Here is a 23845-nt window from a genome sequence, read left to right on the forward strand (position 1 = left end):
CATCTATTAACATAAAAAAAAGGACATCGATCCCGTATGGTAAAAATGTGAACAAATTAATTGACTCTTGATTAGTAGACGATTACAACTTTTAGGTTATCGCCATGCGAACAGCTGTTTGGTCCAGCAAATAACAGACGGTTAAATCTTATAAACGATAGTTGTTGAAAAAGTAGAAGTTACTATCATGAAAACGAATGAGTTACGTACCTTTTGGAAGATTGAAGTAGAAATATCAGCCTTGGTCAGTTTTTGAGTACCGTTTGCTCCTGCTTCTTGCATAGTAGTGTGTCCAATGGACAATACAAGTTTAGGAGAAGAAATTGAGAAAAACATAACAAAAACTTAGAGAGCTAGGTTTGATTGATTACTTAATAATGGATTGACCACCTCTAGCAAACACTTATTTATATGCACCAATTCTTGCACTTATTAGACGCAATAAGTCGGCACTGTCAACAAGGATTTTTCCTATCTCTGTTATGGAATTTTATATATTTAACTTCTTGTGCCAGGAAAGAATTATTTGGTTGTGTAGTTGTGCATAATTAATTAATTTACTGAGGCCGGACTGACTAAGCTATTCTTTTTTAGTTTTTGGAAATTGATTTGGAATGATAGATACATTTTTAGTATTCGGGAATCAATTTGATGGAATGTTACACCTAGTAAACTTGATTTGGGACTTCCATCCGTCCATTAATAGACAAGTCAGATGCTAACAAGGAAAAGACAATAGAGAAGAAAGTTAATTATTTTGTAACTTTTTGGATAAATGTAATTTGCTCACTGAGTCAGAATCCATTGCATTCATTTGTAAATTGTGCCAAGATTAGTTATAAATCGAGTGACCAAGTTTGTGTCATGGTGAAAAAAGTGGATAGATATTTAGAATGCAATGTTTCACAAGGAAAAAATTGTGCAGAAGTTAAGGTTTAAGATCGCAAGGAAACTTTAACACAAAATGTTAATAACCTAACACGATGGATTTAAATGAAGAATTCTAATTTTAGTAATAGAGCATTTATCTTGGCAACGTAGGTTGGGTAAGAGTTTGATTTATACTCCAATCCTCTTTTAAATCAAACCTATATATTTGACTTTGGATTTATGACTTAGGACCAACAACAGTACACATGCAGTGTCTTGTAAGTTGTACCAAAATTAAACAAGGTCACTACCAGATTTTCTGAAAATTCCTTGGCCGGCTGCAAGTTGAAATTTGAAACCCTACAATCCGACCCAAACTTAATATAATGTATCTAACACAAAAAAGAACAAGAAAAAGAGAAGGAATTTATATATTGCCCCCTTAATTAGTAAAATTAATGTTTATATCATCCAACGTCCAGGACCAGTACTAATTGGTTAAAGAATATTGCAGATTTGTTTCCTTATTATCTCCATATAGATTGTAGCTGAAGTTAAACTTCAAAATGGAGCCCAACATACCCTTTTTCTTAAACTACGAAGAGGAGGATACAATACTCTAACCAACTTGACTAAGATCAAATCTTTCCTTACAAGTCTTTTAGATTTACTGTATTTTTAGGCGCACTTCAAAAAGTAGAAAAATTGTGGGGAGAAAAGGAGTATGCTTCATTCATAAAATGTATTAAGTGAATCATGGTATGGGAACTTTCTTTTGGTGCCATACTAAGAAGCAGATGATATAGAATCATGAGATGCCCCTAAGAAATATTATAGGCATAAAGCCTATCAATTCTTAAATATAGATTGGCCTATATTTTACTGACTTTTGTTTTTCTCTGAAAAAGAGCATCCAAAGCCTGCATTTTTCTTAGCACAAAAATAGCATCAGATTCAGGACTACTAGTGCAGAAGTCAACACCAATATATTACTAGAAGGAAAATATGCAAATTATCTGATGAGGGATCAAGAAAGCTATATACCACTACAATACATGAAAAGCTTAAAGCTATGAGAGTAACAAAAGCATAAAGTAATGCTCATGAATTTTTTATGTATTATCTGTTTTAAGATTATTATATAGATTGAAGATGATTAATTTTCTTAATAACTTAGAATAGATGCTACATCCCATTTACAGTTCTTTCTTTTACTTGGGGACTTTGAAATATTCCCACCGACCCAGTAACTACATTTATAAATAGCGCTGCTATTGGCACTTTAAAATGTCATCTAGCATTCCTTTTTATACAATTTTTTTCTTGTGTTCTTATAAATTTAAAGTGCGGGATGACCTTTAATTTTAGAGTATTATAATAACTCCCCTTATAAATACTTAAAGGAAGAATTGGATTTTAACCAGTATTGAAAGAAAGCTGTAAACAAAATCAAATTTACTCGAAGGATCACTAGCCTGTAAACTTTTTTTTTTTTTTTTTTTTTTTTGTTCTTTAAAGTAAACAATAAACACATAGCAAATGTTGAGTACGAAATTCACGAGGAGTATAACTTGAAGTCTTTCTGGCACTAATATGACACACTTTAGATCATAGTGATTAGGTAAAGACATACATCTTTAGTTTTCTGAGACTCTTAGTCAAAATCAGGTTATGAGATTTTTGGCTTTGAGGCCTCAGCCAGTAGTCACAGACATTTGTGGTTATTATCTTTGTTAATAATGTGGCCAATGAGAACAGAGTTACTTGCTAGTTCCATATTTCATGTCCTGCTTTTGTACATTAACAGCAGTAAAAAGCAAGAGCTGCTATCTTAGAAATCAGAGAAGCTGCCCAAGTGGGCTTGCAGATCAGGATTATTCTGTTGTCCGTTCGAATATGATTTATTAAGTCAAGGGCTTTTAGTCTAGGTATTATGAAATGATACTTAGCCGTTGAAGCTCACCCTTTTATTGTTATGTAGATTTTTAAACTAGATAGTCAGGAGGGTAGGTGGGATGATATTGGATTAGATGTGATATTAGAATTTTTATTTATTTATTTTGACGTTGAAAGAATTCTGGAGTTTATTTTTATGAGAGAAATTTAGTTTTCATCCTGTTTCAGTTAGTTTTATTTTATTTTGTTATTTATTAATTAGTTTTTGCCTTAAGCACCCGCAAAGTTATTTTTTAACCAACTCCGGGTCCAGTCACCACTTATATATTTAATTTTTTTTGTTATTGGTATTTTATTTTACATGTGTAATGCTCGTATTGGTTGTTAACTAGGTAAAAGGTGTTAAATTTGAAGTTTGGTTGAACCATGAAGCTAGTGCTTTGAGTTATAACTATATTTGTTTAGAACATCTCCAATCCTGGGTTAAAACTCAAAATTTTTAACCTAGAAAATTTAGATTTTAACCCATAAATAGTTTTTCTCCTCCAAATGTCACATCCCGGCCCGGGACGGATCACTTCCCGGGTCCGCTCCACCACCGTAGCACGATATTGTCCGTTTTGGGCTAGTGCTTTGAGTTATAACTATATTTGTTTAGAACATCTCCAATCCTGGGTTAAAACTCAAAATTTTTAACCTAGAAAATTTAGATTTTAACCCATAAATAGTTTTTCTCCTCCAAATGTCACATCCCGGCCCGGGACGGATCACTTCCCGGGTCCGCTTCACCACCGTAGCACGATATTGTCCGTTTTGGGCTTACCATTCCCTCACGGTTTTGTTTTTGGGAACTCATGAGCAACTTCCCAATGGGTCACCCATCATGGGATTGCTCTAGCCCCTTCTCGCTTAACTTCGGAGTTCCTACGGAACTCGAAGCCAGTGAGCTCCCAAAAGGCCTCGTGCTAGGTAGGGATGGGAATATACATTTAAGGATCACTCCCCTGGGCGATGTGGGATGTCACAATCCACCCCCCTTAGGGGCCCGACGTCCTCGTCGGCACACCACGATCAGGGTTAGGCTCTAATACCAATTTGTCACATCCCGGCCCGGGGCGGATCACTTCCCGGGCCCGCTCCACCACCGTAGCACGATATTGTCCGCTTTGGGCTTACCATTCCCTCACGGTTTTGTTTTTGGGAACTCATGAGCAACTTCCCAGTGGGTCACCCATCATGCGATTGCTCTAACCCCCTTCTCGCTTAACTTTGGAGTTCTTACGGAATCCGAAGCTAGTGAGCTCGCAAAAGGCATCGTGCTAGGTAAAGATGGGAGTACACATTTAAGGATCACTCTCCTGGGCGATGTGGGATGTCACACCAAACCTTATGGGTTAAATTTTTAGCCCGAAATTATTAAAGAATGAATTTCAGATAATTTTTTTCTTAAAGTAACTTTTCTAAAAGAAAAAATTATGTACACTATTCTAATTTAATTTAATGAACATTTTAACCCAAAAATATTTAGATTCCAATAAATATTGAAAAATCACTAAACTGACATCATGAAACTCGTGAAACACTATGAAAGAATATGAAACACATAAAAGAATTTTTTTAATTACTTTAGCCATTGGATTTAAATTTGGACTGTTAGATCTTTCTTTTTTACCATTGAATTTGATCATATTAGATCTTAGCCGTTGGATTCAATGAATTTATAAATCTAAAAGAAAAAAAGTACACATACATGGTGGGCCAACCTGTGACATCCCACTTCGGCCATGGGAGTGATCCTTATATATATATTCCCATCCCTACCTAGCATGAGGCCTTTTGGGAGCTCACTGGCTTCGGGTTCCATGGGAACTCCGAAGTTAAGCGAGTAGCGCGCGAGAGCATTCCTAGGATGGGTGACCCGTCGGGAAGTTCTCGTGTGAGTTCCCAAAAACAAAACCGTGAGGGTGTGGTCGGGGCCCAAAGCGGACAATATTGTGCTACGGTGGTGGAGCGGGCCCGGGATGTGACAATTTGGTATCAGAGCCTAACCTTGGCTGCGTGTGTGCCGACGAGGACCTTTTGGGAGCTCACTGGCTTCGGGTTCTATGGGAACTCCACAGTTAAGCGAGTAGCGCGCGAGAGCATTCCCAGGATGGGTGATTCATCGGGAAGTTCTTGTGTGAGTTCCCAAAAAGCCTCGTGCTAAGTAGGGATGAGAATATACATATAAGGATCACTCCCCTGGGCGATGCGGGATGTCACACAACCCCACTAACTTGGGAGGAATCCTGAACTAGATTTGCCCCAAAAATGAGTTTTGGATTAAAATTCATATTTGCCCCAAGTGATGGAGTAAGTTGGGATAAGTTTAGAACCTAAAAATTTGAGTGTTACTCCAAGGGTTGGAGTAGGTCATAGAATAAAGTCAATTTCATTGGAATTGTATTTCCATTTTAGTTGATTATGTAATTTCATTGATACAATTATGAATGTAAATGCACCTAAATTACATAATCAACTAAAATCCACTGTTCTAAAAATTCTCGCCTAGCGCCACCTAGGCGGCTGGCCACCCCCCCTGAGTAATCCTTAGATGCTTGAAAATTAAGAAAGGACGCCTAGACCTGCTTAGGCATATAAGGATCACTCCCCTGGGCGATGCGGGATGTCACACAACCCCACTAACTTGGGAGGAATCCTGAACTAGATTTGCCCCAAAAATGAGTTTTGGATTAAAATTCATATTTGCCCCAAGTGATGGAGCAAGTTGGGATAAGTTTAGAACCTAAAACTTTGAGTGTTACTCCAAAGGTTGGAGTAGGTCATAGAATAAAGTCAATTTCATTGGAATTGTATTTCCATTTTAGTTGATTATGTAATTTCATTGATACAATTATGAATGTAAATGCACCTACATTACATAATCAACTAAAATCCACTGTTCTAAAAATTCTCGCCTAGTGCCGCCTAGGCGGCTGGCCACCCCCCTGAGTAATCCTTAGATGCTTGAAAATTAAGAAAGGGCGCCTAGACCTGTTTAGGCATCTGCGTAGACCGCTTAGACTCGCATAGGCACATGTCCCGACTCCCACTTATATAGAAAAATATATATCTTTCATTTTGCATTTTATTTTATTTTTCAATAAACTGTAAGAGACTTGTGGAATACTTAGATGAACACACATTATATGCTTGTTCCCTATGTTTTCATTATGTCTAATACTTTATAATCTATGTCATTTTATTTTGCAGTTAATGTATCCCAATGAAATTATGTGCTTTCTAAGTATAAACAGACACTTACTTATACAACATATAATAAATTTACTTAAATCTGCTTAGTCTGCCTAACCTCCACTTAGGCGCTAGGCTCAACCCACCGCCTAACTAGCGCCTAGCGTCTTTTAGAACCTTGCTAAAATCCAAGTCCAACAGTGCAATTGTGGCAGATGACCCAAAAATGAGGAAACGACTTATATAATTGGGTTCACCGCCACTGTGATGCAGGCCGGCTTATAGAGTGTGCGAGGTGTGTGATCGCACAAGGCCACAATAAACCAAAGGCCTCCAGCTGTTGAAAATTGCAGAGAAGAGTGGGAGGCTAAAGAAGATGTGTAGCCTCGGTCACACTATGTGCTTATTTTTATTCAAATATTAGTTTTGTACGAAAGAGACAAAAAAAAAAAAGAAAAAAAAACCCCTCTATTATTAGTAAAAAAAGGGGTCTCTATGACTATAACCTAGACCGACCTTGCTGTGACGTCTCATTTCATGTATATTACTCTCCTAAAATTAGAATTAAAAATTAAAGTGTTAAACAATATTAGTAAGAGGCACTAGCATGGAAGAGGATCCTCTCCAGACGCAAACCCTCCGGATCCTCCTTCTTCTTCTTCATCTTTCTTCTCTGCATATTTGGTTATGCTTCTTGTTCTTCTTCAATTATGCTTCTTCTTCTTCTTCACTTCTTTTGTTTGTTTATCGGAAAACTTCTACAAGCCCAGTTTTTTAGAACCACGATCATTGACGTTTATTATGATGTTGCTGATAATCAGCTCCAAGGAGGCCACGACTCCGACTCCAAGGAAGCACGATGCCAACTTCGGGAAAGCCCACAACGCCGCCTTAACCTTTAAAGAAGAAGGATCCGGATGATCCTGAGGGTTTGGGTCCAGAGAGGATCCTCTCCCCACTAGCACTACGTTCAACAACTTAATTATGGTTGGACTATTATGTGGCTTAATCGAAATCTCTTCTTCTCTCCCACTCCAAATATTGTTGTATCAAATTAAAAAAATTGGAAATCTGGTTTAGGTAGTCAATAAATAAATTACGTATTTCTTATAGGTCAATAAAAACTAAATTTTTCTACCATAAGTCTATTAAAAATATTTTGCTCTTGAACTAAGATCAAAACCACTGACCAAAGTTTTCTCTCCATTGGTCTCTTCCTAATGGCAAAAATGAACGGAAATACTTGCATCTACCACATGGGATGCACCATTAACGTATTTTAGTATAAAAATATCATAATTGATACTATTCATTTTCTTACTTTTTATCTAATCTCTATAAAATATCAATTAATGTGAATATCGTCTATTCATAATAGATATATATATATATATATATAGATGACTAAAAGATATCTAACTTGAAATGAATTTTTGTAGAGATGATAATTAATCGTTTATTCATGATACACATATAGATGACTAAATGATTTCTTATTCGAAATGATTTTTTTGTAGTAATTAAAGGGAAATACATTGGGAAAAAGAAAAAAAAAGAAGGAATGCACTTATCGAAAAGAACTAAACAGACTTTTTGGTCCTGTAGGACACATTTATGTTTTAATAGGAATCTTCTTATGACTGATGATCCTAAGATTGTTATTTGTACTTGCCTTCGTGAGAGGTTGATGGCTAATGCACTCAAGGCTGATGAACCATGTAGAATTGAAGCCTTGTTTCGTTGGCAAGCTACTGCAACATGTTATATTAAGAGTTGAATTATGCATGGTAAAATATCAAAAATATATATGACAATATTTGGAAATTTCTTGTATATTCATTAATCTCCAAAATGAAGTATATATAAGAGTTATAATTGGTATTGCATATGCACTTCATCAATGTGGGACAACAAACTATTATTTACACTTTAACTAATATATAAATATATAACTCGCAACACTCTCCCTCAAATTGGAGCAAAGATGTCACGCATGCCCAACTTGTCAAGAGAGTTGGAAAACACACTATTAGACACAACCTTAGTAAACACATCAGCAAGTTGATCTTGAGATCCCAAAAACGGAAAATTAATAATTCCAACATCCAATTTTTTCCTTGATGAAATGTCGATCAATCTCCACATGTTTTGTTTGATCATGTTGCACTAGATTACAAACAATCTCAATAACAGCATTATTATCACAATGGAGTTTCAAAGCACAATTGGGTTTAAATCCAAGATCTCTCAACAATTTTTTCAACCACAACAACTCACATACACCATGAGACATACCACGAAACTTAGCTTCAGCACTTGACTTAGCCACCATTTTTTGTTTCTTGCTTCTCCAAGTAACTAGATTATCACCTACAAAAGTAAAGTATCCAAATGTAGATCACCGGTCAGTGATAGAACCCGCCTAATCTTGGATCTGTATACCCTTCTACATTCAAATGACCATTCTTGGAGAAAACCAAGCCTCTACCAATAGCCATCTTCAAGTACCTCAAAATACGGATTATTGCATCCATATGAGCTTCACTAGGTTAGTGCATAAACAGACTTACCACATTAACTGCATAAGCAATGTTAGGGCGAGTGTGAGACAAATAAATTAATCTCCCCACAAGCCTCTGATACCGTTCCTTATGAGTAGGAACTTGATCTGGAAATAAGCTCAGACGATGATTCCGCTCAATCAGAGTATCAATAGGTTTGCAATCTAACATACTTTCGTTGAGACATAAAAATACCATGCTTGGATCGTGTAACCTCAATTCCAAGAAAATACTTTAATTCACCCAATTCCTTTATCTCAAATTCAGTAGCTAGGTACTTTTGAAGGCGTTGTACCTTATCCTGATCATCATCAGTCACTATCATATCATCAACATAAATAATTAGTGCATAGTAGGTTTCGTCAACATAAATAACATCATAGTAGGTTTCGTCAACATAAATAACAACATAAATAATCAGTCACTATAATATCATCAACATAAATAACAGCATAGTAGGTTTCGTCCCCAACTCTACATGTAACACATCATCCATACCATCTCTTCGAATCTGCACTTCACTTCCCTTCACCTCCTGAAGTGGGGAGTCGGAAGAGGGTTCACAAAATACGGAATTTCCTCGTGGAAGGTGACATCCATGGTAATATAAGCTTTCTGAGTCGGAGGATGATAACGCTTATAGCCTTTCTGATTGTTAGCATATCCAATAATACACATCTGCAAGCACATGCATCAAGTTTACTCCGCTGACGAGAGTAGACATGCACATATACCACACACCCAAACACCTTTTAAGGAAGTTTGGATACAGAAACGGAAGAAACATGTTTTTGTAGCACATCAAACGGTGTCTAAAAATCAAGAACCCTACTTGGAACACAATTTATCAAGTACACATCAGCCAAAACATCATGACCCCACAAATGATCAGGAACATATTTATCCAACATCAAGGAGCTAGCAACCTCCATTATTGGATGATTCTTCCATTAGGACACACCATTTTGTGGGGGTATAAACGGAGTAGTCGTTTGGTGAATAATACCATATCACGAACAAAGCATGCTAAAGTGTGATTCACATATTCTCCTCCGTTATCAGACCTGAAGACCTTAACTTTGGTTTGAAACTAAGTAGACACCATTGCACAAAATTCTTGAAGAAGTAAAAGGACATCACTCTTATTCTTTATCAAGAACACCCAAGTTAATCGAGTACAATCATCAATAAAAGTAACAAACCAACGAAATCCATTAAAAGTAACCTTCGCTGGACCCCACACATCATAATGTAGCAAATCAAATGGCAAAGTAGCTTTAGAGTCACTTATGGGAAATGAAGCACGATGACTTTTAGCCATGACACATGTTTCACTCTTGAACTTTGAATCACTACAAGTGCGAAACTAAGAAGGAAGTAGATGCTTCATATAACTGAATGATGGATGTCCTAAATGCCGATGCCACAACCAAATTTGATGTTTGTCATCCACTTTAGCACTTAGAACTTGATGATTATTTGAACCTGAAGCAACAGTATCCTCCATAGTCAAGATGTACAAACCCCTAGTTCTGTTACCATGACCAATTATCTTCTGAGTTTGAATGTCTTGAAAATAACAATACGTGGGGTAGAAGTGAGCGAAACAATATAAGGTATCAAGTAATTTTCCTACCGACAAAAGATTGCACTTAACATCAGGAACAAATAAGTGATAAGGTCGGAGTGAGAGAGATAGTGCCTTCACCCTTCACAGGGAAAGATGCTCCATTTGCACTAGTAATATACGGATCATGAACATAGTCACATAACTCGTCAAACACTCTAGGGTCACTAGTCACATGATCAGTGGCCCTAGTATCAATTATCCATATATTTGTTCCACCGAGATGCATAACAACGCTATGATTATATTAAGCCATTTAGCTAAAACACGAACAATAAAGGCACAAAAGATATGCAGCAGAATTAAGACAATTTACCAGAACACTGTAGCAGAATCATTGTTCCGGCACTGCAGCAATGCACTGTTCACGACATTGTAGCCATGTACTATAGCACAACAATTTTTTTTTTTTTTTTTTTTTTTGTGCACAATACTAAGAAAAGTGGGCACAAAATTAAAGCACAAAGGACACCAAGAGCGAACTGCTCTGATGCCAAGTTGAATTAAACATGGTAAAATACCAAAAATATATATGACAATATTTGGGAATTTCTTGTATATTTATTAATCTCCAAAGTGGAGTATATATAAGAGTTACAATTGGTATTACATATGTACTTCATCAATGTGGGACAACAGACTACTATTTACACTTTAACTTATATATAAATATCTAACTCGCAACCTTAAGTTCAATGTTAATGGTTGCAAAAAGAAAAATATCAATGCTACTGGTGGTCTTTTAATAAATTTGATGGAAAATGAATTTTCTGGTTTTTGTGCCAGTCTATGAAGCACAAATACATAGCAGACATGGTGATACATGACACAACGATACAAAATAAATTTTAAAAATTAAGATATTGTATGTCACAAATATGACAACTAAAAATATATAGTAATATATAATTTTGAGCAGCTCAAGTTCGTTTGCGCTGCGTGTTCTCCCTGAACTGGAAAAATGTTGGGAAGCCTAATGAATGTCAAATGCAGACTCCGCACCTCATTAAGATTATATTGGCATACTTCCCAAAAAATATATATATATATATATATATATATATAATTATGAAACATATTTAAATAACACAAGAATTCAAATTCATCGTCCAAATTCAAGTTCATTTGATTTGTTGGACTAGAAAAGTTGGAGATCTATGGCCCGTTCGTTAACATTTTGCAAAACATTTTTCGTTTTGCTGATACAAAAATGGTCAAAAATGTGTTTGCCATACTGCTTTGTAAAAATAACCTTAGAAAATAAAAAATATTGAAAACAATATTTAACCTAAGTTTTGTAGAATATCAAATTGATGTTTCCTTTGTTTTTCAAGAACACTTTTCAAAATAATAGAAATAAAAGATACATTATACAACATAGTTAGAGGAGTAAATTGTAGCAATGGTCCATCAATTTTATCTAAAAATTCATTACCATTGGTCCCTCAACTTATCAAAATGTATAGCTATGGTATTTTTTTTGTAAACTTCATTAGAATTTTGTCAAAATAAGTTATGTTGGAAGGACCATTGTTACAATTGGGGTCCCTCAACTCATCAAAATGTGTAGCTATGGTCATTTTCGTCAACTTTGTCAAAACTTTGTCAAAATAAGTTATGTTGGAAGAACCATTGATATAATTGGGTTAAAGTTGAGGGACCATTGCTCCAATTGGGTTAAAGTTGAGGACCATTTCTCCAGTTTGATTAAAGTTGAAGGACCAATGGTAATGGATTTTTAGTTGAGGGACCATAGTTGCACGTTTTGATAAGTTAAGGGACCCATGATAATTGATTTTTAGTTAAGGGACCATTGCTCCAATTGAGTTAAAGTTAAGAGATCATTCCTACAATTTACTCTAGTTAGAGTTTTACTAAAAAATAAAAGGAGAAATTAGGTTCTCATCATTTCTTTTGATATTCCATTGATTAAAATCATATTCCTTTTCAATTTTTGATCAAGGTCTTTGGGTATTAATCACATCATTAATTATTTCAATAATAAAATATATTTTTTTATTTCTAAATATATTCATTTAATGTTAAAAATGTTACAATTAGCATATTTATATTTATGACAAAATTTTTATCATATATTTTTAGTTTTAGTTTGTACCCATTTTTAATTTATAATTATTTTTTAATTTATACCATTTTTTGTTTCAGTTTTAATTTGTACCCATATATTAATTTCTTTTTGTGCCCATATTTTTTAAAGTTTATTTGTATTTGTACACATATATTTTTTTTATTTGTTTGTTTTTTTTTTTTTGCTTTTTTTTGGCTAAATGTGTTACATCCCGGCCCGGGGCGGAACCACTTCCCGGGCCCGCTCCACTACCGTAGCATAATATTGTCCGCTTTGGGCCTCGACCACGCCTTCACGGTTTTGTTTCTGGGAACTCACACAAGAACTTCCTAATGGGTCACCCATCATGGGATTGCTCTCGCGCGCTACTCGCTTAACTTCGGAGTTCCCATGGAACCCAAAGCCAGTGAGCTCCCAAAAGGCCTCATGCTAGATAGGGATGAGAATATACATATAAGGATCACTCCCCTGGGCGATGTGGGATGTCACAATCCACCCCCCTTAGGGGCCCGACGTCCTCGTCGGCACACTCGCGACCAGGGTTAGGCTCTGATACCAAATTGTTACATCCCGGCCCGGGGCGGATCACTTCCCGGGCCCGCTCCACCACCGTAGCACGATATTGTCCGCTTTGGGCTTACCATTCCCTCACGGTTTTGTTTCTGGGAACTCACGAGCAACTTCTCAGTGGGTCACCCATCATGGGATTGCTCTAGCCCCCTTCTCGCTTAACTTCGGAGTTCCCACGGAACCCGAAGCCAGTGAGCTCGCAAAAGGCCTCGTGCTAGATAGGGATGGGAATATACATATAAGGATCACTCCCCTGGGCGATGTGGGATGTCACAAAATGTACCCATTCATGTAAAACTTTTAAATCTTAAAATGTACTCATTCTTCAATATACCAATTTGTTATATGTAAAATGTACCCTTTATATATATATATATATATATATATATATATATATATAATCTATTCATTTTTTTTTAATCCATTTTTAAACTTATATGGGTACATTCTTTTTTCTTTGATTTTAAAATGTATCAATGTCAAGTTTAATCGAAGAAATTTACTAATGTTATCAAGCCTAATAACTTTTTTTTTTTTTTTTGGTGATTTTGAAGAATGTACCCATGTTTTGATACAATAATTTTTTTGGTTAATTTTGATGAATGTACCCATGTTTATACACACACACACACACACACACACACAATAGTATATTTATATTTTAATATTTTAATCCCACAAATTATGGTTTTTTTTATTTAAAATCTCATTTATATAAACAACTAAAATTTCTAAGTTTTAATTTAAAAAATATAGTAACGTACATAGAAATAAATTATCACATTGATTTCAGAGACCTCGATCAAAAATTAAGAACCAACAAGGTTTCAATCAAAGAATATTCATAACTAAGAACCGCATCCAAATTCTCCCAAAATAAAATTATGTATGACAACAATACGGTCACCATCGTTGCCACCACCTCCACAACATTCTCCACAGTCTCACCATCATCATCATTCATCACCACCACCATCATTGACACCAACACCTCCCACCATCATTATCGTTAGCACCACCATCACCCTCGCCCATGACTACCACCACCTCCACCGTCTTACCATTTTCACAATGACACCACCGCCACTGTCCCATCATGACCGCCACCATCACCCTGCCAACATGGCCATCACCATCTCTACCATCTGATTGTTACGGCCACCATGCACTACTGCCACCACCACCTCCAACCACCATCGCCACCACCACTATCACCATATTATCCACCTCTTTACCCTCACCATTGCCACCACCTCCACCATCTCCACCCAATTAACCTCACTACTACCACCACTCCAACCACCATTGCTACCAACATCGCTCTTGTCTCAACCACCATCTCTACCACCACCGCCACCATTATTACCAAACACAAATTTGTATATATATATATACACACACACACTTTTTGACATTTTAGTTATTGGTACTAGACACATTTTTATTGTTTTCATTCTAAAAAATCATCATCAGATTAATCTACCAGACACATTCTTAAATCTTAAAAATGAAAATTTGTATTTATCATTTTTGTTTTACGAAACAGTTCTTCAAAAATTGTTTTGCAAATACGTTACTAGATGGACCCTAATCTCTTGATATATAGAAGAAAAGTGTGGGAGTCACATTCATAGTTTCAATTAGAGGCAAGCTCTTCGTACTCATTAGATTCCAATTAAAGTTTTATCTCCGATTAATTTTTCCTTTCAATTTCTTACCTCAAAGTGTAAAAGTATCTTAAAAGTCGGATACAGTATCTTAAAAGTCGGACACAATATCATAAATGTTGGATACATGTATCCATCAAGTCAAAGTCATATCTGTTGACCATGATATATATCTAACGGGTATCCAACAAGTATAAAAAAAATACGCGATCAAAATGAAACTTTCATGCTTCATAGGTGCTAATGTTGAAAATTATTCATTGGGCTCACTTGTCGAGAGTTGTTTTCAAGATCATGGCAATCGAGTTTCGACATATATATAGAAATGTCTATACCTAATTTTATTGTTCCTTAATTCATTTTCATAGTCTCAAACAAATAGAGTACCTACTTTAACTGCAGAAGCTCAACTGTGTGAATGGATCAAAGGTATATTATTTGGATGAATGTAATGCAAAACCTTTAACCGTTGACCCGCGTAGTTCGGTGGAATACCTTTATCTCTCAAACAAAAGTCTATTGGAGAATATATTGGTCAAAAGGTCCCTTCTTCTACCAAAAAGCGTAACTCTTTTGCATTCAATGTTAAAGAATATTTTTTGAATAAGAATATTAAGCAATATTTGCCCTAATAAGAGTCTAACCATTAACCAATTCTCTCTATGCTCACCTAACATGCCCATGCCACACCCTTTTGTTTGTTTGGTGAACATGCAATAACAATGGTTCACTTAAGAAGAAAAGCGGTATTCGTCGATTTGCCCTCTGAACTTATAAAAAATTGTTAATTTATCTTTATATTCTTTTTAGCTAATTATCCCTACGGAACTTTTATAATTAGCCAAATCCCTTGCTGTTTGAACTTTCCATCCAACAATATGTCCATCTTTGTCACCTGTTATTCACTTGAGAGAACTTTGAGAGTAAAAAAGTTATTTTGTCCGCCACCAACACCCAACACTACATCGTTTGCTACTGGTGGTTTATGATTTCAAATTTTGTAGCCTCTATCCATGCTCATGACATTTTGTTGTCTTTATTATTGTTTTCATTGATTGTTTTGTCTTTGAGAGTCTTGGCTTAGTCCCTCCGCTTTTTTTCGTTTACTTTCATTGTTATCAATAAATTTGGTGGAGAGAGGACAGGGGAGGGGTTTCTGTGTGTAATGGTCCTCTCCCATTTGGGAGAAAGTAAGTGTCTTGCCCGCGACCATTTTCAAAATGCTAATCTCGCTTAATCTTTTTCCATTTGGAAAAAAAAAATACCCAACACCCATCCCCGAACCAATTCTACTAATCCTTCCAACTGTTTGTTTAGAATTAATTATAAGTGAGACAAAATGAATTGTTTGCCCTCATAAGTTCCTCACGTGGACAACACTTAAAAAAAATGGACGAAATGTTAGGTGAATATTTTGAAAATCTAATGGTAGGATGAATTTGGCTAATTATAAAATCTTATGGGGAAATTAGCTAAAGTTAAAGTTTATAGGAGAAATTTCTAGTTTCTTACAAGTTTAAAGGGCAAATTAGCAAAGACGTCAAAAAAATATAAATTAATGCATGGTCATAATTCACATAACTATAAATTAAAACTGCGAAGTAGAGAAGGCTTCAATTACGCGTAAGTTCAATTTTAAGTCTCAATGATGTCATTAAGAAGTGGTGGAGCTATAAATTACAATGATGAGATCATCAATAGAAACTTCCAAAAATTAATCATACTTTTACTTATATTTTCCAATATATAATTTTTTTTCCTGTAAAAAATTCATACCAAATCAATCAATCAATACAAAAACCTCTAAAAATTAAATAAACACAACAACAACAACAATAACAAAGCCTTTTCTCACTAAGTGGGGTCGGCTATATGAATTCTAGAACGCCATTGCGCTCGGTTCTGTGTCATGTTCTCCGTTAGATCCAAGTACTCTAAGTCTTTTCTTAGAGTCGTTTCCAAAGTTTTCCTAGGTCTTCCTCTACCCCTTCGGCCCTGGACCTCTGTCCCGTAGTTCTATCCTCTAAGTGGAGTGTCAGTAGGCCTTCTTTGCATATGTCCAAACCACCGTAACCGATTTTCTCTCATCTTTCCTTCAATTTGCCCACACATCCAACGAAGCATCCTCATCTCCGCTACACTCATTTTATGTACGTGTTGATGCTTCACCGCTCAACATTCTGTGCCATACAGCATCGTCGGCCTTATTGCCGTGCTATAAAATTTTCCCTTGAGCTTCAGTGGTATACGGCGGTCACACAACACGTCGGATGCACTTTTCCATTTCATCCATCTAGCTTGTATTCTATGGTTGAGGTCTCCATCTAATTCTCCGTTCTTTTGCAAGATAGATCCTCGGTAGCGAAAGCAGTCACTTTTTGGTACTTCCTGATCTCCGATCCTCACCACTAACTCATTTTGGCCTCTATTTGCATTGAATTTGCACTCCATATATTCTGTCTTTGATCGGCTTAGGCGAAGACCGTTAGATTCCAACACTTCTCTCCAAAGGTTAAGCTTCGCATTTACCCCTTCCTAAGTTTCATTTATCAATACTATATCATCTGCGAAAAGTATACACCAAGGAATATCATCTTGAATATGTCCCGTTAAGTCATCCATTACCAATGCAAAAAGGTAAGGACTTAAGGATGAGCCTTGATATAACCCTACCGTTATGGGGAAGCTTTCGATTTGTCCTTCATGAGTTCTTACAGCAGTTTTTGCTCCATCATACATATCCCTTATAGCTTGGATATATACTACTCGTACTTCTTTCTTCTCTTAAATCCTCCAAAGAATGTCTCTTGGGACTTTATCATACGTTTTTTTCCAAATCTATAAAGACCATGTGTAAATGCTGATATGATTGGGATTTCAACCAAGTGCGATGAATGGTGCCAGACCGAACTTGAGCACTGGAGAAGCTTTGAATTATGAGACATGAAGTTTGGGTGGAGAAGGCGTTTGTGTGTTGATAAGTCTTGAATTTGTTTGTGAATTAGCATGCTAAACTTTTTTTTAAGTGAAAAGAACGCAAACGATTGGTTTCAATTTGAAGAATATTGATAAAAGGTCTGCTTATTCCGTTTTTCTTAGCTAGTATTAGGGTCAAACGAAATTTTAAGGGGGCATTTTATATGTTATTGGGGTCAACAGCAACCAATGCTACCACATCGGCTCCGCCACTGTCATTAAGGGCATAAACTTCATCTTACAATCCTTTATAAGGGCTTGAAACCCATTGTTGTCACATCCCGGCCTGGGCCCCCACCACATCACAGACTTGACTCCACCGTAGCACGATATTGTCTGCTTTGGGCCCTGACCATGCCCTCACGGTTTTGTTTCTGGGAACTCACGCGAGCAGAACTTCCCAGTGGGTCCCCCATCCTGGGAATGCTCTGGCCCCTTTTTCGCTTAATTTCGGAGTTCCTACGGAACCCGAAGCCAATGAACTCCCAAAAGGCCTCGTGCTAGGTAAAGATGGGAATATACATATAAGGCTTAGAGGATCCACTCTCCTAGACGATGTGAGATGTTACAATTGTGACCTTCCACACTGACCTAAATTTAATTAATAAATAAATCCCATTGACCTAAACCAAAATCAAAACTGAATTTTGATAATTATTAATAAATTATACGGATATTTGATTTAGTACTATGGTAGTATTATTTCTTTTCGTTTCTAAATGAGAGCTTAAATTCATGTCAGTGAATTGTAAATTCAAGATCAAAGTTATGATATTTTTATAGGTCTCTAGGTCCATATTTGATCTAATGTAATTATGCTTCCACCCTCCACCTATATATAACATATTATTTTGGTCAAAATTTCCTATCTCACCCTCCACGTATATATAACATATATTTTGCTCAAATTTTCCTATCTTGTAAGGCCTATTTAACTAGAGAGTTACAGAGGAATGGAGATGTGCAACAACCATAGAGAAATAGAGAATTTGGGTGAATTGTGTGATTTCTCACCGTGCCGTATTTATAGTATCTAATAAGATTATAACTCTAATATGATAATATTTAAAGATAAAATAAGATTTATATAATCATATTCCTAAGTTATTAGAATTGCAATATTATCTAATATTTCATGTAGAAATATTTGGCACCAAAGTATGAAAAACAAAAGCGCGTGTCCTTACGAAAAAAAGAAAAGTACAAAACCGCGTGTGTAAAAAGAAAAGGAGGTTGAAACAGAGTAGAGTGAAAGAAAGAGTATTAGGAAGCAGGCAAGGGAGGCAGCGAAAGTCAACAGCCAACAAGTCCTCTTTTCCCAGTTTCCTTTGACACCTTTCACAATATTTAATTAATTATATTAAAATACAAACACACAAGTTAATTTATTTTAATATCAATTCCCAGGCTCCCACGACACGGCGGTTATAAATCACCAATCAAACACAAATCCTAAGCTCCCACAAAACTTCCAACAAAAAAAAAAAAAAGAAGATGAAGAAATTGTATTTTTTTTAATTTTATTTATTTATTTATTTGGAAGAAAAGGTTGAAATGTTCTCTCTTTTATTTATTTTTTCTTTATAACTCGTCATCATCACCAATTCTGTTTTAATTACTCAATTGCTTGTGTGTGCGGAAGTCATAGCAAAGAAAGAAGAAGGAGAAGAAGAAAAGCAACCACCAACGCCAAATAAGAGACTGCCTAGCAATTTCGAGCTTTGATTCGATGGGTAAGGCCAAAATCTCGGACACCCACTTCCCTGATTTTACTCGTTTTTTAGATTTTTTTAAATGGGTTTTAGGGATATTTATTTATTTGAAAAGGGTTTTTGGTTCCTTTTTGTATACAGATTGAATTCGGGTTTGATCCTGCTGTTAAAGAATCTGGGAAATTTTTGTATGTGATTTTGGAGGTGGGTTTGGTTTGGAATTTGGATTGGAGGTGATTACAGGTGGCGGATGCTGAAGATTTAGCTCCAGTTTACTTCCTTTTTTGTGTTTTATGGATAGGTTATGCTGTTTTAGTTCTTCCCACTCTCAGGTAATCATTTTTCTGCACTTTTTATTTCTCTTTTTTGGTGTTTATTTGCTCAATCATAAGTCTTGTGAATCATGGGGTTCAATTATTTTCTGTGACTAGTTGAATCCAGTTGACTTACTTTGTTTCATGTATTTTATTTCTTAGTAGGATTTCCATGAGATTTTAGGTAGATTTGAAATTTTTGTTATGATGATTGATAGACTCTTTTGGGAATTTACAGGGACCATGATCCTTCGTGCGTATTTTTTTATTTGTTTGATTTTCTTATGTTTTTGGTCGGATGTTGTGTGATTTTATTTATTTTTTTTATTTTATTTTATTTTCTGAGCTGCACTTATGAATTCCTATGGAATATTTGGTAAATTGAAGTGCTTTTCGGTATTCTAGTTGACTGGGATAATTTTTGTAGCTGCAGCTGAAGTTCTGAATAACTAAAACTTTAGGGCCAAAAAGATCGAACCAACTTGTATTTGGTTGTTTGTTGGTTTGATGCAGTTAGTATAAGTGTGTTGTTAAAAGAAGCTTACGAAGAGAAAATAAATTGTGAAAAAATAGATTCAAGCTCATTTTTCTTCTAAATGGATTGGGAACTGAAAGTTTTTCAGTTTTCTGAGTGAAAGAGTTGAAAATAGTTGTTTCCTTTTGAACATTGCTGTCTTTGATACAAAAGATTGAGGTTGCATTATGTTAATTTTTCTGTGCAGTATCGGGGCCGTTCATCATGTGGCTCTGGTAAGGGAAGAAACAATGATGGGTTAATAAAGTATGGCTTCAGCCTGGTGAAAGGAAAAGCAAATCATCCAATGGAGGATTATCATGTTGCTAAGTTTGTTCGGACCCAGGGACATGAGTTAGGATTGTTTGCTATTTATGATGGTCATTTGGGTGATAATGTGCCTGCATACCTACAGAAGCATTTATTTTCAAATATCCTTAAGGAGGTATTGCTACTAATTTCGGATAATTTCATCTACAGATCTTGTTTAGGTGCATTTAAGTGGAATGATCCAATCTTACACTTTTCATGTAACTATTCTAGGAAGAGTTTTGGGTTGATCCTAACAGATCTATCTCAAAAGCCTATGAGAGGACAGACCAGGCAATTCTCTCCCACAGTTCTGACTTGGGGCGTGGAGGGTCAACTGCTGTAACTGCAATATTGTTAAATGGTCAGCGATTATGGGTGGCAAATGTTGGAGATTCACGGGCAGTTCTTTCAAGGGGGGGTCAGGCAGTACAGGTGTCTACAGACCATGAGCCCAATACCGAAAGAGGCAGCATTGAAAACAAAGGTGGCTTTGTCTCTAACATGCCAGGTATTTACAGCGCTGATGTCTAGAAATTTCAGTCAATGTGTAAATACTTATGTAGATGTTACAACTTGAATGGACATGACTGTTTTCATGAGGAAATGAGTTGTCAATCTTCGCTACTTTCATTTTAAATTGTTCTTCATCTTTTAATATATTGTATGCATTCTAGTTTTATGCTGCAAGGTTCTCCCCTTAGTTGTAAACTCCAAGACTCCTGTTGCCTCCTTTTGCATAACAATTATAATTGTTGATGAGTACTTCCACTAAATAGATAGAAGCAATATGATGGACTATTTACTTTGGAAGAAAATATTGTCATTCAGATAGAAAAAGAACTAGGTTCAGCTTACAGTGTCTTAGAATGTCACTTTGCTGATCCCCATGGATTAATTTTATTCTGCAGTTTTGTAGTTTGATTTAAATAAGTGTTGTGCTTACTTTTGGGGAATTGCATTATTACTTGGTTTGTCATGTTTCCAACTAAAGGTTAGATGACACCATGCACAAGATAAAAATGACGTCCCATCGAAAATAGGACCTCTCATTCTCAAAAGGGACACGTGTCTACCTTCTGCTAACATCTTTGTAAATGTAGATGCTTTGTTTCCCTTTGAATTGGTCTCAGCAATATGCATGCACATCTTGCTTGTCCAATGTTATTGTGCATCTGAGCTTTGAAGTAGCTAAAATGACTTTTCATATGCACCAACTCTTCCTATATGTGTTCTCAAGTAAATAAACTCTTCAAGTAGCGAAAATCAGGATTTCTCTTTTCAGTTTTAACTATCGAAACACAACCGGTGAAAGACATCTTGTACTGTTGGTTGTTCAACTGTGATGTTTAGACATCTAGAAAAATTGTGATTGTGTCCTTTCAGTGTTTTATATGTTATAATCATCCCCTGCATTATTTTCTATCTTTACGGCACTTAGAGTTGCCTTACATGTTTTAATCATTTCCTGCAATGCTTCTTTCTTTTCAATTGTAGTCTAATGCAATCCTTGCTTTCACTTTAGCTTTTAGAGAGTTAAAACTTTTTTTTGTTTGTTTTTTTTTTTTTACGTATAGACATTGTTATTAAGGTAATAGAACACTCGTAAGCCAGAAAGTTGCGACAGCTCACAGGTCCCAATTAACCAAAAGAAAATAAAAGTTTTCTGACTTGATTCCATTGACCTTAATATTAGTTTACCATCTATGCTAAAGAGATTTAAGTCTTGAAATACTTGTCTGATGCAGCTAAGTTGCAACAGCCAGTTCTGGGCCTTTTATGTTAATGAATATTGAGCACATTGGCATTTATTGCTGTAACACGATGTCGCAATTGACTTATGTTAAGTCTCTCGTTGAACTGACATCTATTGAACCCTTTCCGTTGCAGGAGATGTTCCTAGAGTCAATGGGCAGCTGGCAGTTTCTCGTGCTTTTGGAGACAAAAGCCTGAAGTCACATTTGCGATCGGATCCGGACATACAAGATATCTACGTAGACAATAGTACTGATGTTCTAATCATTGCCAGTGATGGTCTTTGGAAGGTGAATCGTTTTCCCTGATCCTTCTTCTCCTTGGTGCATTGTGCACTCTAGAAAAAGCAGGAAAAAATCACCTAACCGGTGCATGCCTTAGTGTCATAGCAAAGTTTAAATTGAAAAGTCTCTTAGAAATTACTTTTCTTTTATGTTCTGATAATCCAGGTCATGGTAAATCAAGAGGCAGTTGATATGGCAAGAAAGACTAAAGACCCTCTGAAGGCGGCAAAGCAATTAACCGCAGAAGCGCTGAAAAGAGACAGTAAAGATGATATTTCCTGCGTCGTTGTTAGACTAAGGGGATGATACCGGTAAAAACAGTATTGCTTTCCGGGTGCAGTATATAGAAATAATTGAAGTTTCTTCATATGCAAGGGTGATTTATGAATGGATTACACAACAACGAATATATACCTGGTACGGGGCGGGGTTACCGTAAAGCGAATTTCTGCAAAGCATGGAAGTGCCCAAAGACGGAGGAAGAGGGAAATAGCGGAATGCTTCTCAGTGTAAATTTAGCTCCTTATTTTTATGTTCTGGTGTTTTGATATTGTTTGAATTCTTTGAGAAGGTAAATTAGTCTGATGTGTATATGGCCTTCTACTTTACACAAATGACCAAAAGCGGCTGTGTGATGACGTGGACGTGCTTCTATTTGTGATTGGAGGAATGCATTTTGTTTTGGACCAGGTTTTCCCTTTTACCCTATGGACTTTGATTGAAATTTACTTACCATTGGACGCACATCTTAGCTGGAAATGGAATACTAGGATTCTTTCTCTTTCCCCTTTCATAGTAATTTGCTTTTATACAACGACATTGGGGTGGGAGTTGGGCTAAGTTTCAGAACGAGCCAATGATAATTTGGCATCAAAACTGTCAGGAGATGAACTTTTGACTTCTAATTACAAGTAGAGATGAATACTTTGCGAAGTTTAAGTGTTTTATTTATTTATTTTACTTTTGGCGACAAAAAGAAAAACGTACGAAGAAGCTCCCCTTTGAAACTTTTCTTGTCCATTGTAACACAAGTGGTACACCACTTATTATATAAGTGGTAGGGAAATTTTACTTTTTATGTTGTTAATATTTTAACACAAGAATCTCGCTATTTGTATAAAGACACATGATGTATCATCATGTGTTCTGGTCACATTGAAAATCTCTCCTCCCCTTGGAGCTATATCAACCTATTATTGTACAATAATTCGTATGACATCTTGGGAAATTTACAAAATCAAATACGAAGATTAGCTAGAGTAAGTTCATAGTTTGCATGAGCATAAGCAGCAAAGTTTGTTTCTCAATAAATATGATGAATTTCTTAAACATTTAAAGCTCTCAAAAAGGGTGCAAACATTTGTCATGTGGAAATTCTTCACGAAGGATGATGACAACATTCAGACCCGTAATTTCAAATCGGGGATTCCCATCCCCATTCCCAATGGGGAATGAATTCCCCGACCT

The 23845-nt window shown here is 36.0% G+C and overlaps 1 protein-coding gene across 1 annotated transcript; it reads left to right on the forward strand.

Annotated features, from left to right (window-relative positions):
- Positions 1-18969: 18969 nt before the first annotated feature.
- On the forward strand, positions 18970-23081 carry LOC137748688 (probable protein phosphatase 2C 10). The gene is made up of 6 exons (XM_068488867.1): positions 18970-19223; positions 19344-19534; positions 20239-20475; positions 20574-20850; positions 22230-22384; positions 22544-23081. Exons 2-6 carry the CDS (start codon positions 19496-19498, stop codon positions 22682-22684), a joined length of 849 nt encoding a protein of 282 aa, XP_068344968.1. The 5' UTR covers positions 18970-19223; positions 19344-19495; the 3' UTR covers positions 22685-23081.
- Positions 23082-23845: the final 764 nt, after the last annotated feature.

Source organism: Pyrus communis, chromosome 1 (genome assembly GCF_963583255.1).
Source record: "Pyrus communis chromosome 1, drPyrComm1.1, whole genome shotgun sequence".
Lineage (NCBI taxonomy): Eukaryota > Viridiplantae > Streptophyta > Magnoliopsida > Rosales > Rosaceae > Pyrus > Pyrus communis.